Source organism: Bos javanicus, chromosome 8, assembly GCF_032452875.1.
Source record: "Bos javanicus breed banteng chromosome 8, ARS-OSU_banteng_1.0, whole genome shotgun sequence".
Taxonomy (NCBI): Eukaryota; Metazoa; Chordata; class Mammalia; order Artiodactyla; family Bovidae; genus Bos; species Bos javanicus.
Genome location: NC_083875.1, coordinates 111343413 through 111366373, shown reverse-complemented (window position 1 = coordinate 111366373; position 22961 = coordinate 111343413). Strand labels below are relative to the sequence as shown.

At 54.5% G+C, this 22961-nt stretch overlaps 1 protein-coding gene across 5 annotated transcripts in view; it reads right to left on the bottom strand.

Moving 5' to 3' along the window:
• GSN (gelsolin) overlaps positions 1–22961 on the bottom strand; it is a 61235-nt gene that overhangs the window by 8327 nt on the left and 29947 nt on the right. For 2 of the 5 annotated variants that reach the window (XM_061426735.1, XM_061426732.1), the window contains 11 exons: positions 20326–20530; positions 19521–19675; positions 13489–13650; positions 11440–11589; positions 9383–9472; positions 6728–6860; positions 6164–6252; positions 5784–5999; positions 3701–3834; positions 1401–1491; positions 209–379 (listed from right to left, as the gene is read on the bottom strand). In XM_061426735.1, the coding sequence (XP_061282719.1) occupies positions 209–379; positions 1401–1491; positions 3701–3834; positions 5784–5999; positions 6164–6252; positions 6728–6860; positions 9383–9472; positions 11440–11589; positions 13489–13650; positions 19521–19675; positions 20326–20521 (1587 nt within the window). In that variant the 5' untranslated portion in view covers positions 20522–20530. Of the gene's footprint in view, positions 1–208; positions 380–1400; positions 1492–3700; positions 3835–5783; positions 6000–6163; positions 6253–6727; positions 6861–9382; positions 9473–11439; positions 11590–13488; positions 13651–19520; positions 19676–20325; positions 20531–21838; positions 21910–21950; positions 22180–22961 lie in introns of those variants that run through there. The other 3 variants (XM_061426733.1, XM_061426734.1, XM_061426731.1) reach the window with 3 other exon arrangements.

The window sequence follows — 22961 nt, the reverse complement described above, 5'->3', positions numbered from 1 at the left end:
CATGGAAGGCATGCGAGGGACACTGGGCATTCTTGAAACAAGGAGAAGTCTAAGACACACAATCCTGCTGCCAGGGCAGCAAGGCACAAAAAGCTGCTTCTCAGCCCCTCAGCCGCCCGACCGATTCTGCACCCAGAGGTCTGCCCATCAGGCCTGGGGGGTTTCCGAGAGGCCAGTCTTGCTAGGGGTCCGGGGCCCAGGGCCTTACCTCCACGGCTCGGGTGGCTCCAGAGCTGCTGGCCCGGACCTGGAATAGGCGGGTGCTGGCGGGGGCCGTCTGCCCACCCTCGCGGGAGGTGCCGCCCCTGTAGATGATCATGGGTTTCCCGCCAAACAGGCTCATGAGGTGAGCGGGCTCCTTGCCTTGGACCACACGGCTCTGAGGGAGACGGGAGCGCAGGTCAGGAAAGGGGGGTGGGAGCATCGTCCTATGCGCACACACTGGGCTCAGCTCAGGGCAGCTGGCATGGCCCAGGCTCACCCCCAAACAAGCCCATCATGCTCGGGTCTGTGTGTGGAGTGGGGCTGGCCAGGGAACAGGAGGTGCAGGAAGGCTGGAGACAGCCCTGCTGGCTGAGGTAACCCCGGGCACTGCTTCGGCGTTTCCCCTCCCACAAGGCCTAGCCTGGCTGAGGCTGGGTCTAGTCCAAGAACCCAGAGAGCCCATGTTTGCAAATATTCCCTTAAATGGAAGCCCAGGGATGGTTCGTGGACATTCTTCCCAGATTGTGACGTCAGCCTCGGCCAAGAAAGCTGGCGGAGTGGTGAGAAAAGAGCCTTCCAGGTCTGGAGAGAGCCCTCCTGCAGAGCCAGTGCAGACCGCGGCCGAGGGCTTGGCGGTGGGAGAGCCCTCCTGCAGAGCCAGTGCAGACCGCGGCCGAGGGCTCGGCGGTGGGAGAGCCCTCCTGCAGAGCCAGTGCAGACCGCGGGCGAGGGCTTGGCGGTGGGAGAGGGACAAGGAGGTCTGAGAGGGTCCCATCTGTTCCTGCCCTGTGTGCCGTGTCACTTCGGATCCCAGCTGTGACCCGTGCTGCCTAAATCCAGATCACCTCACATGTGGGTTTGGGGGTGGAGGGTGGTTCGTGGTCCCTTCCCAGCAAGAGCCGCCACTGCTGGGTCAGAGCTCAGACCCCAGCTCCACTCTGCTGGTGAGAATTCAGGCCACGTGTGATGGTACATCCTCTGCCTGCATGTCTGATCAACCTCTTTCTCCCACGACTAGACTGTAATAAACCACATCACAGAGGTTCAGGGCAGGGCAGGGCCGGGGGCCAGGGGAGGATACATCTGTGTGTTCACGTTGGCAGACGCAGCATCCGCGTCCTGCATAAATGTCTATCAAAAGGATGGATGCATGGGATGAGGGACGGTCACATGAGTGAGCAGCGGGCTGGGCTCACCTGCACGGGAGTCCCTCCCAGCTCCTCGTCCAGCTGAGCGGTCAGGATGGCCGAGGCAGCGACCTCATCCTGGGTGGACTGGGCGCCCTGCCTGGAAGAGAAGTGAACCTCAGCACCTTGGTTTGCACAGAGCCCGGGGCCCCTCCGTCATCCTGGGCCTGAGAAACCTGCAAATCTCCAGATTACAGGTAGTGAAACTGACAAACAAGAGGAAAAGAGATTTCTCTGAAAAGGAACCAGAGCCAGGAGCCAAAGCAACACAGCACACACCCCAGTCAGCAGCCCGTCACCACACACCCCAGCGCGGCTGCCCATCTTCTCACAGAGATCCGACCACAGCCAGTGGACTTCCTCATCCTACACCTGCCCACAGGGAGATGTGTGGTGGAGGGCTTTCTGTCTCACCTCTTCCTCCGCCGTCTAAATTTCCCATAACTAACCTGTGCTATCTGCATAAGCAATCTAACAGATCAACGTGCTGATCAAAGAAAATGTTCTAAAAGCCTTCTGGTGAATTTTGTACCGTGTGTGTATCATTAACACCTAGTCCAGAAACATTTCTTCAAGCTGCTTTTAAAAGTCTGAGGTTGTCAAACTGAGAGGCGACCTCCACAGCATCGAAACCAGGAAAGACGAGTGAAGCCTGAGGAACTGTCACACATTAAAAGACGGAGAACACGACGATTAAATGCCACTGAGGAGGCATGATGACTAAATACCACGTGAGACCCTGGGTTAGATCCTAGACCAGAGAAAGGACAGTAGCGGGAGAACTGCTGAAATTCAAGAAACGTCTACAGAGGAGCAAATGGTCTTGCAACAATGTTAATTTCTCAGTTTTGAAAACTGAACTGTGGTTAGGTAGGAGCTGACCGCAGAGGGAACTGAAACAGGTACATGGAAACTGTCTGCACTGTTTTTCCAACTTTTCAGCAAGTTTAAAAAAGCAGAAACCCATCAGTCAACCTTTGAAAAGTTGGAGATTGCACAGTAAGAGAAACGAACTGAAAGATATTATACTGAGACATCGTTTTATCAACTCTAAAGCTGACAAAGAGCAAAAGTGTGATAGCACAGTCCACCAGTGAGGCCACGAGGGAACATGCTCTCATCTGTCACCGGTGAAAAGGCCAGCGGCACAAAGTTCATCTGCAGAAGCTGGGTGCCACCTTCAAAGTGACGCACGCGCTCACTGTCAGCCAGCAGCCCAGCTTCTGGGAACTCACTCTAAAGACACTTCTCACGCATCCAAAATGATGCTTGTTTAAGCCAACTAATCATGGCAGTGCTTGTGACAGTAGGAGCCGAATCAAAGCGAATATGCATCAGCAGGGAATTTGTTAAATAAATTACAGGATAGCCACACAGTGGAATATTACATGGCTGTAAAAAAAGAGAGTAAGGAAGCTCTTTATGGACTGACACAGTCTGAGCTCCAGAAAGTATTAACTGGAAAAAAAAAGCAAAGTGCAGGACATTATACACAGTAGGCCATCTTTCGCATGGGGAGGGAGGAGGACTAGGAATACAGGGCCAGATTTGCTTTTATCTGCATAAAAATGACTGGAAGGATATGTGAGAGGCTAATGAAGGCAGGCACCCACAGAGGAGTGAGGGTTTCAGAGCAAGGTGGGCGAAGTCGTGAATATGTCATCTCTCTTTAAAGAATTAAAAATAATCTTTAGTTAGAAAACATCAGAGGATAAACAGAACTTAGAGTGGAATTGAGGGAGAGATTTTCTATTCGTTTCTCCCTAGTCCGCACGTCTCTCCTACAATGGACATGTGATGCTTTTATGAGATGAGTTTACAGCTTGTTTTGAGAAGTAAGACCAGCGGTCTTGCCCCGGGGACAAAAGCCTTTCCCAGTGGGCACGGCTGTGCTGGCCCAGGTTCACACACCCGCAAACTCCCCTCAGCCCTGTCCTACGCCCCCCGTGGGGGCCATGCTCCCAGCGTGTGCCCCCCGCTCCGCCCCCTCTGCCCCCTGCTCCGCCCCCTCTGCCCCTCGCTCCGCCCACTCTGCCCCCCGCTCCGCCCCCTCTGCCTCCCGCTCCGCCCCCGCTGCCCCCCGCTCCGCCCCCGCTGCCCCCCTGCAGTGGCCATGCTCCCAGCCTGTGCCCCCCGCTCCGCCCCCGCTGCCCCCCGCGGTGGCCATGCTCCCAGCGTGTGCCCCCTGCCCCATTCCCTCTGCTCCTCGCGGTGGCCATGCTCCCAGCCTGTGCCCCCCGCTCCGCCCACTCTGCCCCCCGCGGTGGCCGTGCTCCCAGCGTGTGCCCTCCGGGACCCCAGACCCTCACCAGTTGTAGATGATCTGTCCCTGACGGCCGCCGTGGCGGTAGTTGTACAGAATGATGTAGCTGTCACCACCGTAGAACTGTCCGTACGTGGCGGGGTCCACGGGCACTTTGTCGGAACCTTCGATTCTCCAGATCTACCAGAGCAAAGCTGGGCTCAGACATCGGGCGGCATTCCCGGCCCCCAACTCCGACCAGCGGAGAAACCAGAGGGTGCTGGGTAGCGGTTACAGCACGGGATTGCCCTCGGACTCAGCCTGAAGCGAAATAACTTGCTGGAATCACGGAGCCACCAAGATTCAAACCCAGGGCTTCTGTTCAGATCCTGGCAGCGCACCCCTGCCCCCCGCGCTTCCTCCTCCTTGGGAGCAGCCCAGGGACTGGTAGCTGCATGGCGGGGTTCAGAAAGTGCTTCTGGTGTGTGTTACACAGTGCAACACAGGCTCGGAGTACACATCAATATACGACCTGCAGCCAAATCAGGCTCTACCCCCTCGCAGGCTGTGCACCCTTGGACAAATTGCTTGATGTCTATGGGCCTCAGTTTCCTGACCTGAAAATGGGAATAATAAGGGAGGTTGTAAGGATCGAATGAGCTACTTCACGAGCCCAGCACAGTGCTTGGCACAGGATGACGGCCCTGCAGGTGGCGGCTGCTGCTAATAATAATTATGATGATGATGATGACTAAAGTTGCCATCAGCTGTATCAGCGAGTTGGCTGGATTTTAGATATCACCTGCAGAGGCAGGGTCCTCACTGAGTGACCTCAGAATGACTCCTGCTGGCAGATCTCTCTGCAAAGCTCGGGTGACGGTTTTCCAAGCGGTCACGAAGCCCTGCAGCGCCACCTGGTGGTGCTGCGAGTCCTGGCACGTAGAACCTTTGAACCTCGAAAATTCTTGAAGGTGATGGAGTGGGATTAAGCCTCATTTTAGCAGGGGCTTCTCTGGTGGCTCAGACAGTAAAAACATCTCCCTGCGATGCAGGAGACCTGCGTTCGACCTCTGGGTCGGGAAGATCCCCTGGAGAAGGGAATGGCAACCCACTCCAGCATTCTTGCCCATGGACAGAGGAGCCAGGTAGGCTACGGTCCAGGGACTAACATTTAACTTAAGCTTCATTTCACAGATGAGGAAAGTGAGGTTCAAAAAGGTTAAGTAACTTCCCCAAGACCACACCGCTGAGCTGCCGGGGCTCCTTCCACATTGCCCTATCCTGGCTCATTTTCATCGCGTGCTCCTCTGCCACTGAACTAATGAACCAATGACAGAGCCAGTAATAAATTAGAACGAACATTTTGCCATTTCTATTATGTAGGATGGAATCGACGTTTGAAGTTGATTCTACCTCCTAAACATCTCGGAATCCCACTCCCCACCTCTCCATCTTCTCTGTGAACTCCTTGGGCTCACGGCCATCTCCTCTTCCCTAAACTATTGCAACGACCTCCGCATGAGGTCTCTACTCCCATTCTCCTGTCTCGAACTCATTTTCACAGCGAGTTCTGGAAGCACAGAACTGAGCCTGTCACATTTCTGCCTTTAAAAAAAGAAAAAGAAAAAACCCTCACTAGCACCTAATGGTTGATACAGAATCAAGGCCACACTTTTGGACAAGGAATTTAAGGCCCTCCCCTGAGAACATCCTCAGCACCAGGCTCCCAGGACAGCTCCCTGCCCGAATACCCACTCTTACTCTGGCAGCAAACCTCCTCATACTCGGAGGCCCCACCCAAGGGTCCCCATCTCTATGGAGATGCCCCAACCACCCACCTCCACTGCCCTTCCTGCATTCCCAGAGTCCCTGTGCACCCTCCATGTTCCACTGACCACACAGGTCTCAGCAACCAGCTGTGCCCACCTCCCCTCCCGTCCCAGCACTCTTCATGGAAATGACAGGGTCTCAGACACTTGCAGGGAGCCCTCAAGACAGCAGGGGCTTAGGACATGTTGGTTGTAAAACTCAAGCAAGACAAAAGAATCCCACCCATCAAAACTGGGGTCAAAGCCTCTTAGAGAAACATCCTCAGAGAAGAGGTGGGCCAGAGGTGCCAGGGAGGGAGCCCACCCCAGCGCCCCAGGTACCTGCTTCTGCCCTCTGCCGTCATCATCCATGCCGTGCTGGGCAGCCATGGCAGTGGAGGTGTGCAGGGTGGCTGCGTCGAAGGGCACGCGCTCCACGTTGGCAATGTGGCTGGAGAGATAGCTCAGGCCCGGGCCGTCCGTCTGGTCTGGGTCCCGCCAGTTCTTGAAGAACTGTTTGAACAGCGGGGTCTCGCCGCCCTCGGGCAGGACAGAGACCTGGCGGGGATGGAGCAAGAGAAGGTCGTGGCTGGGCTGGAGTCCCCCGGAGGGCAGAGGCCGCCCGGCCAGGGTCCTCCAGGGAGCCTCAGACACCCCGTCCAAGCAGCCCTCCCCACCCCACCGGGCCCACTCTCACTGTCCCACCCAGCTCCCTGGCTCACCTGGGTCTGCCTGGGGTAGTCCATCTTGGAGATGAAGTCAGACGCTGTTTTGAGGGCGGCCTTCCTCTCCTCGGTGTTGGCCTGCCTGCCTGTTGGCCGAAGGCGAGCAAGAGTCCTGGGGTCAGGGCTGCACTCCAGTGCTCAGCGGCCCAGGGAGAGCAGAAGGCACGCCTCCCTCCCTTTCGTTCCTAGACCGTGGACAGCCAAGGCCAGAGGCCCCAGAGCTGACCACGCCATGAGCTCCCGGGAGTCCAGCGAGGGGTCCTGGCTAACGACCTGGAGCACACCAACCCACTTACTGAGCTCAGAACTACACAAAACTCGCTGCATTTAATCCACACAGCAACCTTCTGTGATGGTCAGTATCTTGTCCTCATTTGCATATAAGGAAGTCAGGGTCTTAGAGAGGTTAAGTGACTTGACCAAGGCCACTCAGCCAGTAGGGAAGTTGCGACTCAAGAGCCCCAGCCTCCCTGTATGCCCCAGGCTCGTGAGCCGAGTTCCGCAAGGCTGCAGGGGCGCCCGTGTAAGGCCCTGTCAGAGCCCTTCCCCTCACCCCAGTACCTTTCCAGACAAAGATCTTTCCGTCTTTGCCATGGTCCAGGATGAAGCAGTCCTCTGACCTCAAGGCCCCCTGGGCGAAGGGGTTCTCGTCAGCCACGAGGGAGACCGACATGGTGCCTGCACCATTGGAGACCTGGGGGAATGAGAGGGGCCCCGGCCCGTGAGTGGTCTTCCCCACCTCGGCCTGCCCACGGGCGCCCCCAAGCCCGCACTTGCAGAGGCCGACAACCCACGCCACCTCAAATGACGCTGCAGAGGAACACAGCCCTGAGGCTCATGTGGGATTTCTTGGTCCTTTTCCACCTTCTCACAACCACATCTGTGACCTACACATGGGTGTGGCTTGGAAATGGCAGCCAGAGAGGGAAGGGAATCAAATGCGGCAGTGCAGGGGGCATAGGAAACCACCGCCCAGCTGATGAAAGGACGTTCAAGCTCATCGGCTTAAACAAGGACGCACACGATAAAAGCAACGCGGTCTACATGCAGTGCGGGCTACAGAGCTGGGACCTGGAGGGGGAAACGGGGAAATCTGAATGAAGCTTGCAGTTTACTTAACAGCATTGAACCGATGTTTCTTAGTTTTGACAAAAGTACCGGATTATGTTAAGATGTTCAAGGGAAGCTGGGTGAAGGATATATGGGAACCTTCTGAACCATCTTTGCAATTTTTCTGTAAATCTAAAAACTATTCTAAAATAAAAAGTTCATTGAACTCTTCTGAGGGTACCCTACTTGTCCAAATTCAAAAGATTTGACAGTACCCACGGCTGACAAGACTCCGGTAAACAGGTGAGGGTGATCAAGGAGCCTTCCAGAATGCAGTTTAGTACCGTGTCAGGAGGTTAAATAACAAGTGTTCTGCATTTATTGAAAACTTACTTTGTGCCAGGCACTGTTCTAAAAACCTTATGTAATTTAGTAACTTCTACAGTTACAGAACTCCTTTAATCCTTACAGCAACCCTAAAGGTAATCTTATTACTGCCCCCGTTTCCTTCACAAGGAAACCAAGGCACAGGGAGGTGAGGTCACCTGCACAGCTAGAGAGCGCCAGATCCGGGATTCGCAGCCAGACAGTGCAAGTCCAGAGCCCGTGTTCCTGTCAGTTACTCTCAGGGCAGAACCTTCCTCCCTGGGGTAGGACAGACAGTCTAACTGCAGAACTGGTATTTTTGTGTTTCTGTTTTTTTCTGGTCCTGCCACACAGCTGAATGCAGACATCAATTCCCTGTCTCGGGACGGAACCAGGGCCATAGCAGTGGAAGCCCACAGTCCAAACCACTTAGCAACCAGGGAACTCCCGAGAGGCAGCGCCTTCTTTTGTCATTTATTTTATTTATGGTAATTGGTATATACCAAAAAATTTTCATCTTGAGGAGGCAAATATACTTAACTACTTTGTTAACAGTTTTTTTCTTAATATATATATTTTCCTGAAGTTAGTTGACTAGTTAACGTACAATGTTTCAGATACATAACAAGGTTCCTCAGCTACACACACACACACAATTTTGGGGATTATTCTCCACCATAGGTTACTATCAGTTACTGACTGTAGCTCCCCGTCCAAGAACCAGTATTTTCAATCACTGACTCCTCATTCAGCCTGTGACCCAAGCGATCCACATCTGGAAACCTCCCCCAATGCCATACTTAGCACACACGCACAGAGAAACTGCTGGCGATCAGAAAAGGCGGAAACGTTCTCATGCCCATCATTAGGGGTCTGCAGAGATTTCCACATTCATAAAATAAAATACTACACAGCCGTTATGAAGGGTCCAGTGGAAAAAAGAAGTATGAATAGCCTGCATCTGTTAATATCAAATAGAGACGGAAAAACACATAAGGAGACCCAGGAAACTGGAGTTTCCTTTACCAAACGGGCAACCATGTAACCAAGGCAACCCAAGGAGCAGGGAGGAGGGGAGGCTGACTCTCTTAAACTGAGTATTGTTACTTTTGTAATTAAAACCCATTTTTAAATAGTACTGGCTATCTTAAACTAATAAAATTAGACTGACTTTTATTTTTTTATGTTCTTGAGTATTGCTCAACCCTAGTACTTACGACAAATACGTATTATTACTTCGATATCAGAATAAATATCAGTAATGTGGTCTTCCTGCGGTGGTGATACGAATCTGCACCTCATTCTGCTGTTATTTCACCACAAACAAGCTTAGGGCACAACTCGGGCAACACAGGCTGAGGTCAGACATCCCCGGCTCAAGATCAGCCTTCGTCCAGCTTTTCAAAACCATGAGAAGAAATTATAAAGTCACTGCCCATAACACACACACTGCCCATAACACACACGTAGACACACACTTCTGTAGTGCTTTGCTGGATTTCCCCTTGGACCCCCCAGAGATCCTGCAACGTGGACTCTGCGGCCCTCCGCCCTCCCCACTTCATGGGCCCCGTCGGTGACAGTGGCACCGATGTGTCTGCGGTCGCCCACACGCTTGTTCCCGGGGCAGAGGCGCAGAGGCAGCAGACGGGCGTCCCCTGGAGCCGTAAGAAGCCGAGTCCCCCCATGGCACCCCCACACGTGCTGGCTCAAAGCCCCCGGCCAGGAGAGCTGGGGAAGCCCAGGTCTCCTGCACCCCCATCCTGAGCTCAAGACCCAGGGAGCTCAGCCCAGGCTCACCTTGTACAGCTTGGCCAGCTTGCGGTTGGCCGCGTCCTCCTTGGCTGTGTCCTCGGTCCCTGCGGGCAGAGCTGGCTTGGGGCCCAGCACCTGCGGAGAGGGAGAGATGGAAGAAAGCGTGGCGGTGAGCTCCTGGCAGCCTGCCGCCCCCCAGGGAGGAGACTGAGCTCCAGAGAGAGCTTTCTCCCCAGGCAAGCAGGGACCACGTGGGCCTCCACGATCCACGGCAACCTTCCACTTGGGGCAGGACTCCCTGTGGAGATGTCCTGGATCCCTGACTGTGCCTGTGGGGTGCAGAGCCCAGCCAGGGCTGCCTGTGGAGTCTGTCCCTCCCCGACCCCTGTCTCCAGGAGCTCCAGGAGGACCCCGTGCAGTCCTTCAGATGTTTACCATTTCCACCAAGCCTTCTGAGAAGGATAAGTACAGCTACCAACACCTCCCACCACCTGCCTTCAGTAGACTTCATTTCACCTTTGCAGCCATGCTAAGAGGCACAGGGGCTTCCCTGGTGGCTCAGCTGGTGAAGAATCCGCCTGCAACGCGGGAGACCTGGGTTTAATCCCTGGGTTGGGAAGATCCCCTGGAGAAGGGAAAGGCTACTACCCACTCCAGTATTCTGGCCTGGAGAACTACAGTCCATGGGGTCGCAAAGAGTCGGACACGACTGAGCAACTTTCACTTTCAAGAGGCACAGATTACCACTCTCATTTCACAGGCAAGGAAACCAAGTCCACAGAGAGGCAGCACCTTGTCTACACCACTTAGTTCAGCTCAGTTCAGTCGCTCAGTTGTGTCCGACTCCTTGAAACCCCATCAACTGCAGCACGCCAGGCCTCCCTGTCCATCACCAACTCCCAGAGTCCACCCAAACCCATGTCCATCGAGTCAGTGATGCCATCCAGCCATCTCATCCTCTGTCGTCCCCTTCTCCTCCTGCCCTCAATCTTTCCCAGCATCAGGGTCTTTTCAAATGAGTCAGCTCTTTGCATCAGGTGGCCAAAGTATTAGAGCTTCAGCTTCAGCATCAGTCCTTCCAATGAACACCCAAGACTGATCTCCTTTAGGATGGACTGGTTGGATCTCCTTGCAGTCCAAGGGACTCTCAAGAGTCTTCTCCAACACCACAGTTCAAAAGCATCAATTCTTCGGTGCTCAGCTTTCTTTAAAGTCCAACGCTCACATCCATACATGACCACTGGAAAAACCATGGCCTTGACTAGATGGACTTTTGCTGGCAAAGTAATGTCTCTGCTTTTTAATATGCTGTCTAGGTTGGTCATAACTTTCCTTCCAAGGAGCAAGCGTCTTTTAATTTCATGGCTGCAGTCACCATCTGCAGTGATTTTGGAGCCCAGAAAAATAAAGTCTACACCACTATTAGGTGGCTAAGTAGAAATTTGAACCCATATCCCTGCGACATTAGAATCTATCTTCACGTCTCCATTCTGCGCCACCTTCAGCCTCAGTGGCCCCAGCTATTGCCCCTCTCAAGCCATGCTTGGTGTCCAAGCTCTTTCCCCCTAACAATCACCTTCTGCTCTTCCTAAAAACCAGCGCTCAACAGCCCCAGGCAAGCAGGAGAGACAAGTGGCACGAAGCACAGCCTGTGGTCTCCTCCTTTTCCTAGCGACCTTTAGCTCTATTGATACATCCTCAAAGCACACTGGCTGGCGATGCCTATCATGCAATTGACGAAATGGGTCATAAACTAATTGGAATGGTCAGAAGAGGAAAGAGGGGACTGGGTCTCCGTTGTCTCTTTCTGGCCTGGCTCTAGCACCAGGCTTGTCCTCAGAAGACGCCAAGACCCTCCTGCTCAGCTCCTTTAGAGGATCCGACTCTCTTGGCAGAAGGGTGTGGCTCACAGCCCGGATGCACTGGATCCTGGGATGCCAGCCCCGCCTCTCAGGGGAGTCTGGGGAAGGTCAGGGGGAGACTCCTCGGCTTGGTAGAAAAACAAAGTCACCCCACAGTTGCCTACTGGATGGAGAGAAGGAATGAGCCCCCGTCCCCTTGCTCAGCCCCACCCTGTGCTCCCGGGACGCGGCCGCGGGTACCTCGAGCATGGCCTCAGGCTCGGCGCCCTCCTCGGAAACGTGCACGCGGGCCCGGCCACTCCGCTCATTGTCCCGGATGCCCTTGGACACCTGTGTGGCCTTCAGCCTCTCAAAGCGGTTGCTGCTGGAGCCACACCACTGGTAGATGTCCTGTAAGACAAGGCCCCCACGTGAGGCAGCGCCCCCTGCCCGCCTTCATAGACGCCCAGCCGATCGACGTGACAAGCACACCTGTTCTCTGCTTGCCCAGATGAGGGCTGGTGGAGCACACACACCCACATCCAAGCACAGCAGGTGTCACGTGTGTGTACCAGGGCACGTGAGGGTCTGCTGCGGGCGTGTGTTTTTCATAGGTACACCTACTTACAGAATGTGCACAAAGATGTCTGCCTGAGGATGGGAGTGAAACTGGTCCAACCACTTTCGAAAACCACGTGACTGTGCCTTTTTAAAGCTCCATATGCAAATATGCTACAACCCAGCCATCCCTCTCCTGGGAAAATACCCAACAGTAATGCATGCAAATGTCCACCAAAAGACATGTGCAAGAATGCAGTGTCTGATTCAGACTGCTTGCTCTCAAGACAGCTCACCATCATCGCTGAGAATCATTGAACTGATGATATTTCCCTTTCTTTCTTTTTCTACCGTGGATTTTCATTCATGCAGAATAACCATGAATTGATATTAGTATCAATAAAACTATGTACCTGTTTTAAAATAAAGCTTGTGCAAGAAGGCTCAGAGTTGCATCCCTTGGAAGAGCCCCAAACTCTCCCAAGTGTCCGTCAACAGTAGAACAGATAAACCGGCAAAGTGTATGTAACAAGGAGAAGGAACAAGCTACAACTAAAGGCAACGGCAGTAGGGATGGGCCTTGGAAAGAGAATGTTGGGCAAAACCAGTCAGACAGCAAGAGGAAAGGTTCCAGGAACATGAAGTTCAGGAACAGGTGGAACTGCTGGTGGAGGAACTCTGGGGTGAGAGTTACCCATGGGGAGGAAGGGACTAGAAGAGGCCACACGGGGCCTCCCAGGGCTGGCGGTGCTCTTTCCTGAGCTGGTGTTAACTACACGGGCACGCCCACTCCGTCAGATCATCGAGCGGCACACGCAGAATTCACACGCTCTTCTGTGCATCTGTCACACTTTCATCACAAGCTTATGCTCAGTGTGTGTCTGTTTGCTGTCAAGGTGCTAGGTCACGTCCAACTCCTTTGCGACCCCCATGCTCCTCTGCCCAGGGATTTCCCAGGCAAGCGTACTGCAGTGGGCTGCCTTTTCCCTCTCCGATAGACAGTATACCACCTGTATACGTGAGGCCGGGGACAGAACGTCTGGCCACGATTCCTGCAGGAATGCGTATATGTGGATTTGGGAAGGATATGTACAAAGCATCACACGTCTATAAGGTGGGTCTGGTAAGTGCACCCCACACTCACCCACACAAGTGAGCCACAGACAAGTGAGCATGTGCAACTACACAGTGACACGCACATACGTGGGTCCTTGAACAACACACCCAAGTCTCCACGTGCAGACATTCATCATGGTGACGTGCCTACACCTGCTGGCAAGAGCTTATAGCTTTTTCTGATAGAGGTACAGTTGACTTACAACACTATGTAAGCCTCGGGGGCACAACACAGTGATTTACTACTTTTAAAGACTATTCGCCGTTTGTAGTTATTATAGCATATTGGCTACATCTCAAGAGCCTATAGGTTTTGAACACGCCCGCCATATACGTGCAAGTGAGTGACCATGAATAAAAGATACACAAGACGCGCATGTCAACATGCCCGGGGGCCACACACCACCGAGGCCGTTCACAGTCTCTGCGCGTGTACCTGACGAGCCTGATTCTCTGCACCACGCACACCTCCCCTGAGTCTCTGCGGGTGTGTCTGACTCATACACAGCACAGGGCCAGCTGCCCCTGCGACCCGCCCCACTGTGTCTTCACATTGTTCACGTGGATGAGCCCACCTCCCCAAGCCAAGCCTGGGGCACTGCAGTGGCCCCTGAGAAAGGGCAGGGCAGAACTCACGTTGCCCAGGTCCAGGATGAAGCAGTCGCCGTTGTTGAAGCTCTCCCAGGACACAGGCACCTCGGTGGCACGGACCACACGCCGCCCTTTGACCTGGAAGAGTCTCTGCACCACCACCTCGTTGGGGACCACGTGCTTGAATCCCGATGCCACGCCTCCTTTCTGTTGGGTCAAGGAGACAGCGTTAGTCCAGGGGAGAGGGTCTGGGGACAGACAGGAATGATCTGAAGGGCACAGTGGCCCACACGCCAGTGGACTTCCAGCGGATACCCCACCTCTGCACCTTGCTGCCAGCCTTTTGAATCTCATACTCTAACAAAGACCCCGGGGCCCACTTTCCTGGATCAAAATGCTACAAACAGTCCCTTCTCAAAACGTGCATTCCCCAAGGAATGTTCTAAGGAATGCTAATCCCCCAAGATATTCTGCAAGGAAAGGATTCCCTGATCAGGGAAGCACAAGGCATGCCCTTCACTTGCCCCCTGACTGTTACACAACGCACATCCGCATCATAAAGGCACTGGGAAATCCAACGGTAAATACACTCGCTTGGCATGTTTTAGAGAGCACTTCCCTGCCTTGAGTCAAGATACTGCTTTTCTCTTTCACATCCTGCCTGCAACTCAAGTGTTCTGCAAAACCCGCTTTAAGAAGCGCTCATTCAAATCTTTCCCATCCTTCAAGGCTCTCTAGGAAGAGTCAAGACTGTCCCCCTCCCCCGCCCCCATGATGCTGCAGCGAGTTCCACCCAGCTGTGCCTTCAGAGGCAGCTGTGGGTAACGGACAGAGCACTGACCTCAGGCCCAAGTCCCTGCCCTGCCACTGGAGTGCTGGGGGACTCTGGGGAAGTCTCTTGCCCTCTCTGAGCCTCAGGCCTCCTCCTCCTGGAACGGCGATCTAAGCCCTTGCTGTGCCGCCCTCCGCAGTCATCATCAGGTCCCAGGGAAGTTCAGGAAGGCTTCCCAGCAGCAGTCAAAACTGCCCGTGGGGGCTTCCCTGGTGGCTCAGTGGTGGAGAATCCGCCCGCCAATGCAGGAGGCCTGGGTTTGATCCCTGGTCTGGGAAGAACCCACAGGCCTGGTGGCAGCTAAGCCCGGGGGCCACAACTATCGAGCCTGCGCTCTGGAGCCCGGGAGCCGTAACTGCTGAACCCACACACGGCAAACACGAAGCCCCGGTGCTCTAGAGCCGGTGCTCTGCGACAGGAGAGGCCCCGGAATGAGACGCCCACGCGCCACAACTACACAAAAACCCGCCCAGCAAGACAAAAAAAAACAACTACCCTCGGGACGGGAGAAAGTCAAGTGGGCTGGGTGTCCTCATGAGCAGTCCCCAGCCCTGGATGCTCACCGGCCCCAAGCCCCAGGGAGGGCAAGTCAGAGAAGAGAAGGTGCTCACAAGCTTCCCATTTCACCCACGAGTATACTGAAGAAGGGGTCGCAAAGAGTCAGACATGACTGAGCGATGAAACTCAACTGCACTGATACTGAAGACCAGCGAAGTGAAGTGACTTACTCAAGGGCACTCAGTGAGCACGTGGCAAAGCTACGGAGTATGACCCCGTCTCCCGTTTCCAAAGCTGCACACGTCATGGGCCTCTAAGGCTGGAACTGTGGCCACCCTCCTCCCCTCCCAGGTCCCTTGCTGACGCCTCACCTTGCAGAGCAAAGCCAGGTCTGACTTGCTGCACTGAGTCCATGAGGGCAAGGGACAAACGGAGTGTGATTGGGTTCCTATTACATCTACACACAGCAAGGAACACAGAACTGGCTGTGACATGATAATGCCATTGTGCCGGGCATTCTGCAGGAGTCATCTGTGAGGGAGGCGTCATTATCACCATCTTACAGATGCAGAGAACGGATGCCGGAAGCAGAGAGACCTGCCTGAGATCTCAAAGCTAGTAAGTGGTGGAGCTAGCTTTCAAACCCGGGTGTAAACGAATGTGTAAGGTCCACATTTTCCCCCAACGGCAGGTTTGCTTAGAGCCCAGGTCACCAGGGTCATCCAGGATGGGAGGCAGGAACGAACACTGTCCTGAGCAGAGTCAAGTAGAAACGCGTTTTCCCTGTTGTGAGTGGGAGCGCCCTCTGGTGTCCGTTCTTGGTACCAGCATGAAGCCTTTCAACAGCACCCCCTTGGTAGGGCTCAGCAGGACCGCCTTGGCCTTCTCAGAGCCTTGTTTTCCACCTGGCTTCAGAGGCCTTCCAACTGGGAAGCATGTGAGGAAGGGCAGCTGGGGAAGACGATTCAGTGCCCCATGCTCATCTGGAATTGACCGCGGAGGTTGCCTCTTACCAAGTCCATGCCAGGCTCCTCCGTCATGGACATGCAATGTGGTCCCCACAAACTCCTGAGGTCGCAAATCTCATCATCCCACTTTTCAGGCAAGAAAACTGAGGTGCAAAGAGGTCCAGCCCCATGCCCAGGGTCCCAGCTAATTAGTGGAAGTTTTACCCCCAAGTTTGCCCTTCCTGGGACCAGCCTTGCCCAGGTCCACCAGCCCAGGACCTCCTGAGTGTCTATGGGCAGTGCTCACCCCGGGACCCCACATGTGGAGGTAAAGAGACAGTGGATCTGAAAAGCTTTTCCAAAAGGTGCTGAACGGACACAATGACCATTTCCATGGATTCCTTAGAGACGAGGAAATGGGAAAATGAGGGAAGAGAAAGACCCTTAACATTTTTTAATACATCTCTAAAATATTTTACTTGTTCAAGCATGTCTTCTATTTTTTGTCCAAAAAAATTAAAAACTTTTCTTTTAAAAAAGGAAAAGGGTTGTTCAATGTCATAAATCTCAGCTCCAATAAATTCTGTATATGAATTTATAAATTAAAAGATACAGATTTCTAATGAGTGTGGACAGGCATTTCCTGATTGATTAACTCCTCTAATCTTACTGATCTAGGAAATTAGACTTGGAAAGATTAGTTAATACAAAAATAAAAGCAAGCTCCCAGGAGACATTAGTGAATCTCCAAGCATAAGGGGCAAGGGTTTTTGTAAAGTTTTACTATTTTTTTATTATTTTTACTTTAATATTTAAGATTGATTGCTGCTTTCTGTGGTCTAATCATTAGTGGACAGAGATTGGCATCAAATTATTTGAACAAAACTTAATGGAATACTTTTTAAAAGCTACTTTCCAAATTAAAGTGAAGACACACACATATAAATATATACATCTATATGTTCATATATAGAGAGAAAAATTACATACCATTTGGTGTATATCTCCAAGAGTAGAATCATGGGCAACTTTACTTACTAAAAGCCTTATTTCTATGTTTGACATTTTACAATAAGCGTGCATCATACTTGTAGTCTGAAGAAAGGTAAAAGCTATAAAAATCTACCTTTTAAAAATATGTTAAGCTCTTTATAAAACAAAGAAAAACCTATTGACTGGCACTGATCCCGTCCACCCTCTAATTTCTGGGTTCCTTATCTAAAAACAGGAGGGAGGACAGGAAGGACCCAAGGGATTCTGTGGGTTTCCCACTGTGTTCCTCAGGGTCAGGGGCTTCTAGGACTCAGCCCAGCCCAGACTCTGCTGGAACAAAGGGTTTCAGATAACCCAGCTCCTTGGGGTCTCTGGGGTTCTATCCGAAAGTCAAGAGGAGGAGGAGGAAAAAGAAAAAGAGGAGGAGGAGGAAAAAGAAAAAGAGGAGGAGGGATCAAAAACAGTGCATTTGAAGGATCTGAGGGTCACAGAACAAGATAAGATGGGCCCTAGGAAAACCCTATCTAGGGGCTCTCGTCCCTTCCCTGCCCCTGCTCACACCCCGAGCACAGAACCGGCTTCGAGGAGCAGGCTTTCACAGAAACAAGTCTTGCATAACAAGCTCTGCTCCTTGGAGATCCATAATTGATGAGGGCGCCAGGCCGGGAGCCTTGGGCTGGGCCTGCCGAGGGCAGGGGCGACCAGAGGACTCGCGGGAAGGGGAAAACAGGACCGGCCGTGGACCTTAAGTTCCCACCAAAAGCAGGGCCTTTGAGGACTGAAGCCAAAGGCAGGAGGGGTTGGGAACCCCTCCCCTAGAGCATCCTCAGAGTACGTAGGGTCCAAGAACATCCTGGGAAAATCACCAGAGCAGGGAGGAGACTTGCTAAACATGTAAATTCCTGGGCTCCATCTGAGCTAAGATAAGAGACCAGAGAGTCTTCAAATGTTTCTCTGAACTAGCCCCTTCATATCTGGGTTTAAATCCCAGCTCAATCGCTTACCAGCTCCGTAAGCCGCTTAGTCTGTCCACAAGTTAAGTCGCTGCTGTCCACACAGCAACACCAGGAAGCAGGCGCTGCTGCTCAAGGGGCCTGATAAGTACTTGCTGGAAGGAAGGACGAACAGGGAGCGTGTGCCAGGACCACGCGGAGGCACGCAGCAGGCAGAAGGGCGGCCTCCTGGTTAAGTGCTCCTTCCACCTTCTGCTCTAGGAGCTGCAAAAAGTCCTGGTCTTTCTCCCCATCCAGGGCCTGGCTTCCTAACTTCTCTCCTTCTGCTGGTACCAGGGCCCCAGAGGAGACTCCAGAAAACGTAGAGCTGGACAGGTCTGTAGAAGGCGCTCTAGGGAGGGGGGAACTGGCCGACAGGGGGCGCTGGGAGGCTCCAGGGAATCCAGCCCAGCTTCACCCAGCCCAGGGCTGAGGCCCAGTTCCCAGGACACACCCTGCCCTCTGCCATCTCTAGAGCTTTCCCATCATCTAATCCCTGGCATGTCAGCTGGGCAGACAGCATCACCACCCGGCTAACAAGAAGGAACTGGAGGCCCAGAGATGGACAATGACTTCTCTAAGGTCACACAGCATATCAGCAGCGTGCTGCTGCTGCTGCTAAGTCACTTCAGTTGTGTCCAACTCTGTGTGACCCCATAGACGGCAGCCCACCAGGCTCCCCCGTCCCTGGGATTCTCCAGGCAAGAACACTGGAGGGGGTTGCCATTTCCTTCTCCAATGCATGCAAGTGAAAAGTGAAAGCGAAGTAGCTCAGTCGTGTCCGACTCTTAGCGACCCCATGGACTGCAGCCCACCAGGCTTCTCTGTCCATGGGATTCTCCAGGCAAGAGTACTGGAGTGGGGTGCCATCGCCTTCTCCGATCAGCAGCATAGATGAGGCTTAATACTACCCTGGACCCCTGCTCACGAGAGGCAGATTGGTGTACTGGGAAAAAGCTGGGAGTCAGGAAACGTGGGCTCCAGTCCTGGCTCGGAGGCTGACTTGCTGTTTGATCTGGAGCATTCCTTAACCTCTCTGTGCCTCAGTTTCTCCTCCCTCCCTTAAAATAAGAGGTCTGACTTCTGACGTTAAGGCCATCAAAGCTTGTGATCCCTTCCCTATGCTGACCAAAGAGAACCCCATTCCAAGAGGCCAGGCCCCATGCACGGCATCTTCCAGCTTGCCTTCACCAAACCCTCTCCGCAGGCCTGGAGGGCAGGTGCAAGTGGCTGTCACGTAACCAAAGAGGACAGGGAGGCTCAGGGAGGCCAAGTGGCTGCCGGAAGTCACAGGGCATATTGGCAACAGCCTCCTGGGGCTCCCAGCGTGGCTCTGCTCAGCCCCACCTGACTAGGGGCTGGAGCTCAGAGTCTTCAGAGTTCAACAAACAGGAAGAGAATGGGATCGAGGGTCCCCTTTCAAATATCGAACATAGGCCCCTCTGTTGGCAGGGTCTCAGAACTAAAGGATACAGGCTCAAGCCCTGGGCATGCTAGGTTTGCATAGGGCAAATGCTATACACAGGGCATAGGGCCCCTGTGGCCCACCTTTTACTGCTGGGGCGAGGAGTCCACCTTGTGGAGTGACCGAAAATTTCTTCTCTCAATTTAATAAGAGACCAGAGGCTCAGAGAGGGCGTGTGATTTGTCCAAGGTCACACAGCTAGCAAGGGCCCGAAACTCAAAGCCAGGGCTAGCCAGCTCCACGGGCTGAGCTCTGGCCTGTCTGCCTACACGCCCGCACGAGCCTGAAAGGTGGACGGGCAGGAGTGAGCCCGGCCACTGGCGCCTCTGTCCCCGCTGCCCAGCACCCACCTTGTACTTGAGGCCGGACTTGAAGTAGCCGAGGAAGGTGGCCGACTCGAAGCCCTGGACCTCGCGGTGCTGCACAGCCCGGCCGTTCAGGTAGTCGTCCAGCTGCACGGTGAAGATGGCGGCTGCCCCGCTCTCGTCCTGGCTGCATTCATTGCCTGCGGGACGTCAGAGGGCATGAGCCTGGCTCCCGGCCAGCGGCCCCAGCTGCCCACAGAGGAGGCGTCTGGAGCCCCTGGCAGTGCCTGAGCCTGGCTGGAGAAGCCGGGAAAGGCCCTGTCTCTCGTGAGCCTCACTGAATCCATCTGTATAATGGAGGAGGCGGGAGTTGACTCCAAGGTCTCTAAGAGTCCTCCCAGCACTCACTCACTCAAGGTCAGGCCAGGGAGCATCAGAGAGACCAAGGCACAGGGAGGGGCCAGGACTTACAGAAGAGCCGCGGCGGGACTTCAGGCTCCCGACTGAAGGGCAAACTAGAATCTGGCTGGAAAGGGTGGGTCCTGGATTTCTAAGCCACCGCCCACTCTGAGTCCATAGATAGTGACCTGTTTAACCCTCACAACAGTCCTACAAGGGAGTCCGGTGCAATCATCACATCCTATTTACAGAGACACTGAATGTCTTGCCAAAGGGCAGAGCTGGGATCTGAACTTGGGGAGGCTGCCTCTAGAGTCTTGGAAACACGTAACCAAGGGCCTGGCACTCACTTGATGCTCAGTAATCGCTAAATTCCCTTCGGGGCTTCCTGGGGACCAGGTCTCAAAGGTCTGTGCTTTAAAGCAGAGGGGCTGGGGCGGGGCCATCTCACCCAGCCAGTAGTGGAGGTCATACTGCAGGTTCCCATTCCTCAGCTGCACCGTCTTCAGGATGACATAGGCATCGCCTGTGAAGAAGTCTCCGTAAAGGTTGGGGGGCACGGGAACCAGGTCGAACTTCTCCACACGCCAGATCTGCAGGCCGGGCTCCTTCCCTGCCTTGAGGAACTCGGGGTGTTCCACCACCATGCTGCCCGGCTGCAAGAGACAGGGCAGAGCCTGAGCAAGGGCAGGGACCACAGTGGGGACAGACCCTGGGGCACGAGGGAGGCTGGTTTCCAGCACCAAGAGTACCTCACTTGAGCCTGACTCTCCCCACCGCGTCCTAGGACCCCGCCCTCGACGAGTGAGCACACAGGGCAGAGTTTAGGCTCCAAGCCCTGCCCTGGCCAGCGTCTCTCGCTCCTTCTCATCTCCCTGGTGATGGGGGACAGAAGGCTCTCCCTCCCTTCTCCCTTCCTGTCTTAGTGCCAATTGGATGCAACAGCTGAGGCACGGAGGAGTGAAGCCAGGGACCCCCAGCCAGGAAATGACAGAGCAGGAACTGGCCCAGACTCCAAGAGCTTTGGGACCATGGGGAGACCCCTCAGATGGCAATGGTAAATCTGGGGGTGGCCAGGGGCTCAGCTTAAACCCTTCCAGCATCCTCGGTGGCCCTGAGAAGTAGAAGGGTCCTCACAGAGTTCATTATCCAACTCCACCCTGCAGATCGGGAGACTGAGGCCCCAAGAGGTGAGGGGACTGTCTGCTTTGGCTCTTTTCCCCCTCCGCCCCATCCACGTCCCCATCACACCTCCAAGAAGGGCCTAGACGGCTGAGCCCAGGCGGCCTCCTGCGCTGTCTGCCTCCTCCCTCCTGCCCCTAAAACCCCACCCCACCCCCAAATTCCATTTCTTGGAAAAGGCGAAAGGACACAGCCGGGGTCTGCGGGAGCCTGCTGGAGACAAGGTGGTGGAGAACGGGGGACAGGCGGTCAGACCATGCGCGGGGCTGGAAACGGAGCGGAGCGGGATGGTTAGCTGGGAGTCAGACGAGGGCAATCAGCAGGTGCGGGCCACCTCGGGCCGGATCTAGTGGAAGAAGTCAAAAAACCAGACGGGAGAACTCAGGCAGCGGAGTGGAGAACAGGAAGAACAACTGGAGCGAGGAGAAACCAGACAAGGCAGAGGTGGCATCAGAGACGGGAGAAGAAATTCCAGTGGCGAAGGGAAGCAGGCGAAGGTGAGATGGTACAGGAAAGAGGAGGGAATCCAGGGAAGAGGGGAATCCTGTGAGAAATCAGATGAGAAAGAAGACTCTGAAATGAAAGGAGAAATCCCAGAGGGAAGGCGAGAAATGAGGCAGAGGGAAGGAGAAATCGGGAGGCAGAGATGGGTAAGAAGTCAGAAGGCAGCGCAGAGGGAAGAAATCCGGCCAAGGTGAGGTTAGCCTGTTGGGAGGGAAACAGCCAAGGCGGAGGCGCCCACCCCCTCCACCGGAGCCCCGGAAGCAGCAAGAGATACTTACAAAGCAACAAAACAGTTTTTCCATTCTAGACCTGAATTACTCCCCTTTTCCTAGAGCTGTATCTGCAAGAACTTACAATAAAGAATTACTCCGGGGGCCCCCGGGCACTCACCCGCGCCTCGGTCACCCGCCCCTGCGGCGCCCGTGCCTGGGTCGCCCCCGGCAGCGCCGGGGTGGCCAAGCGGGCCGGCTGCGACAGCGGGCCCAGCGCCAGGACCAGCGCGCCCAGCAGCGCGCAGCGATGCGCAGCCATGGCAGCGACGGCGGCAGAAGACCCGGGAGGCAGGCAGGGGGCGGCTGGGGCCGCCAGGCTCGCCCCGGCCTTAAGTAGCCGCCCGGCCCACTCCGCCCAAGCTAGAGACCGCCCCGTTTGGGAGGGCGGAGGGCCGGGTTGGGCCCCCGCGGGCGGGGAGGGGCGGGAATCTGGCCTGGATTTTTTAAGAGACATCGGGGCTCCCACCGGGACCAACCCAACGGGTGCGGGTGCGGACGCCCCTTCACTCCAGCTCCGGGGTGGAGACCAGGCACAAGGCCTGGCATACAGCAGGTGCTAATTCAGTGCACACTAAATGGACACACGCATGAACGGCAGGGATCCACCCAGCTTGGCTTCCTGTGTGATCCACGCAGGACCCCCCCCCCCTCCACCCCTAACATCTCCAGCAAAAAATCACAGGAGCTAACTAAGAGATATTGAAGGTTTTCAGCATCACATGAACATCCTTTATGGACTGGGTACTATTCACAGCCCCATTCTAAACAGGTGGAAACAGCTTAGAACCGTCAAGCAATGTGCACACAACTAGGAAATTAAAGTCAAGACCGGCCCAGGTGGTCCGGGTGGATGGCCTGCTTAGGCAGCACGTGGCTGTCACCAGCTGCGGACACGGGTCAGGGGGCTGACCTTCACTGGACCCTTGAGCAAGCCGGACAGAGAGGGGCGAGCAGATCTCTCCACTTCTGGGACTGCAGGCTTTGCTGCTGCTGCTGCTAAGTCGCTTCAGTCGTGTCCAACTCTGTGCGACCCCATAGACGGCAGCCCACCAGGCTCCCCTGTCCCTGGGATTCTCCAGGCAAGAACACTGGAGTGGGTTGCCATTTCCTTCTCCAGTGCATAAAAGGG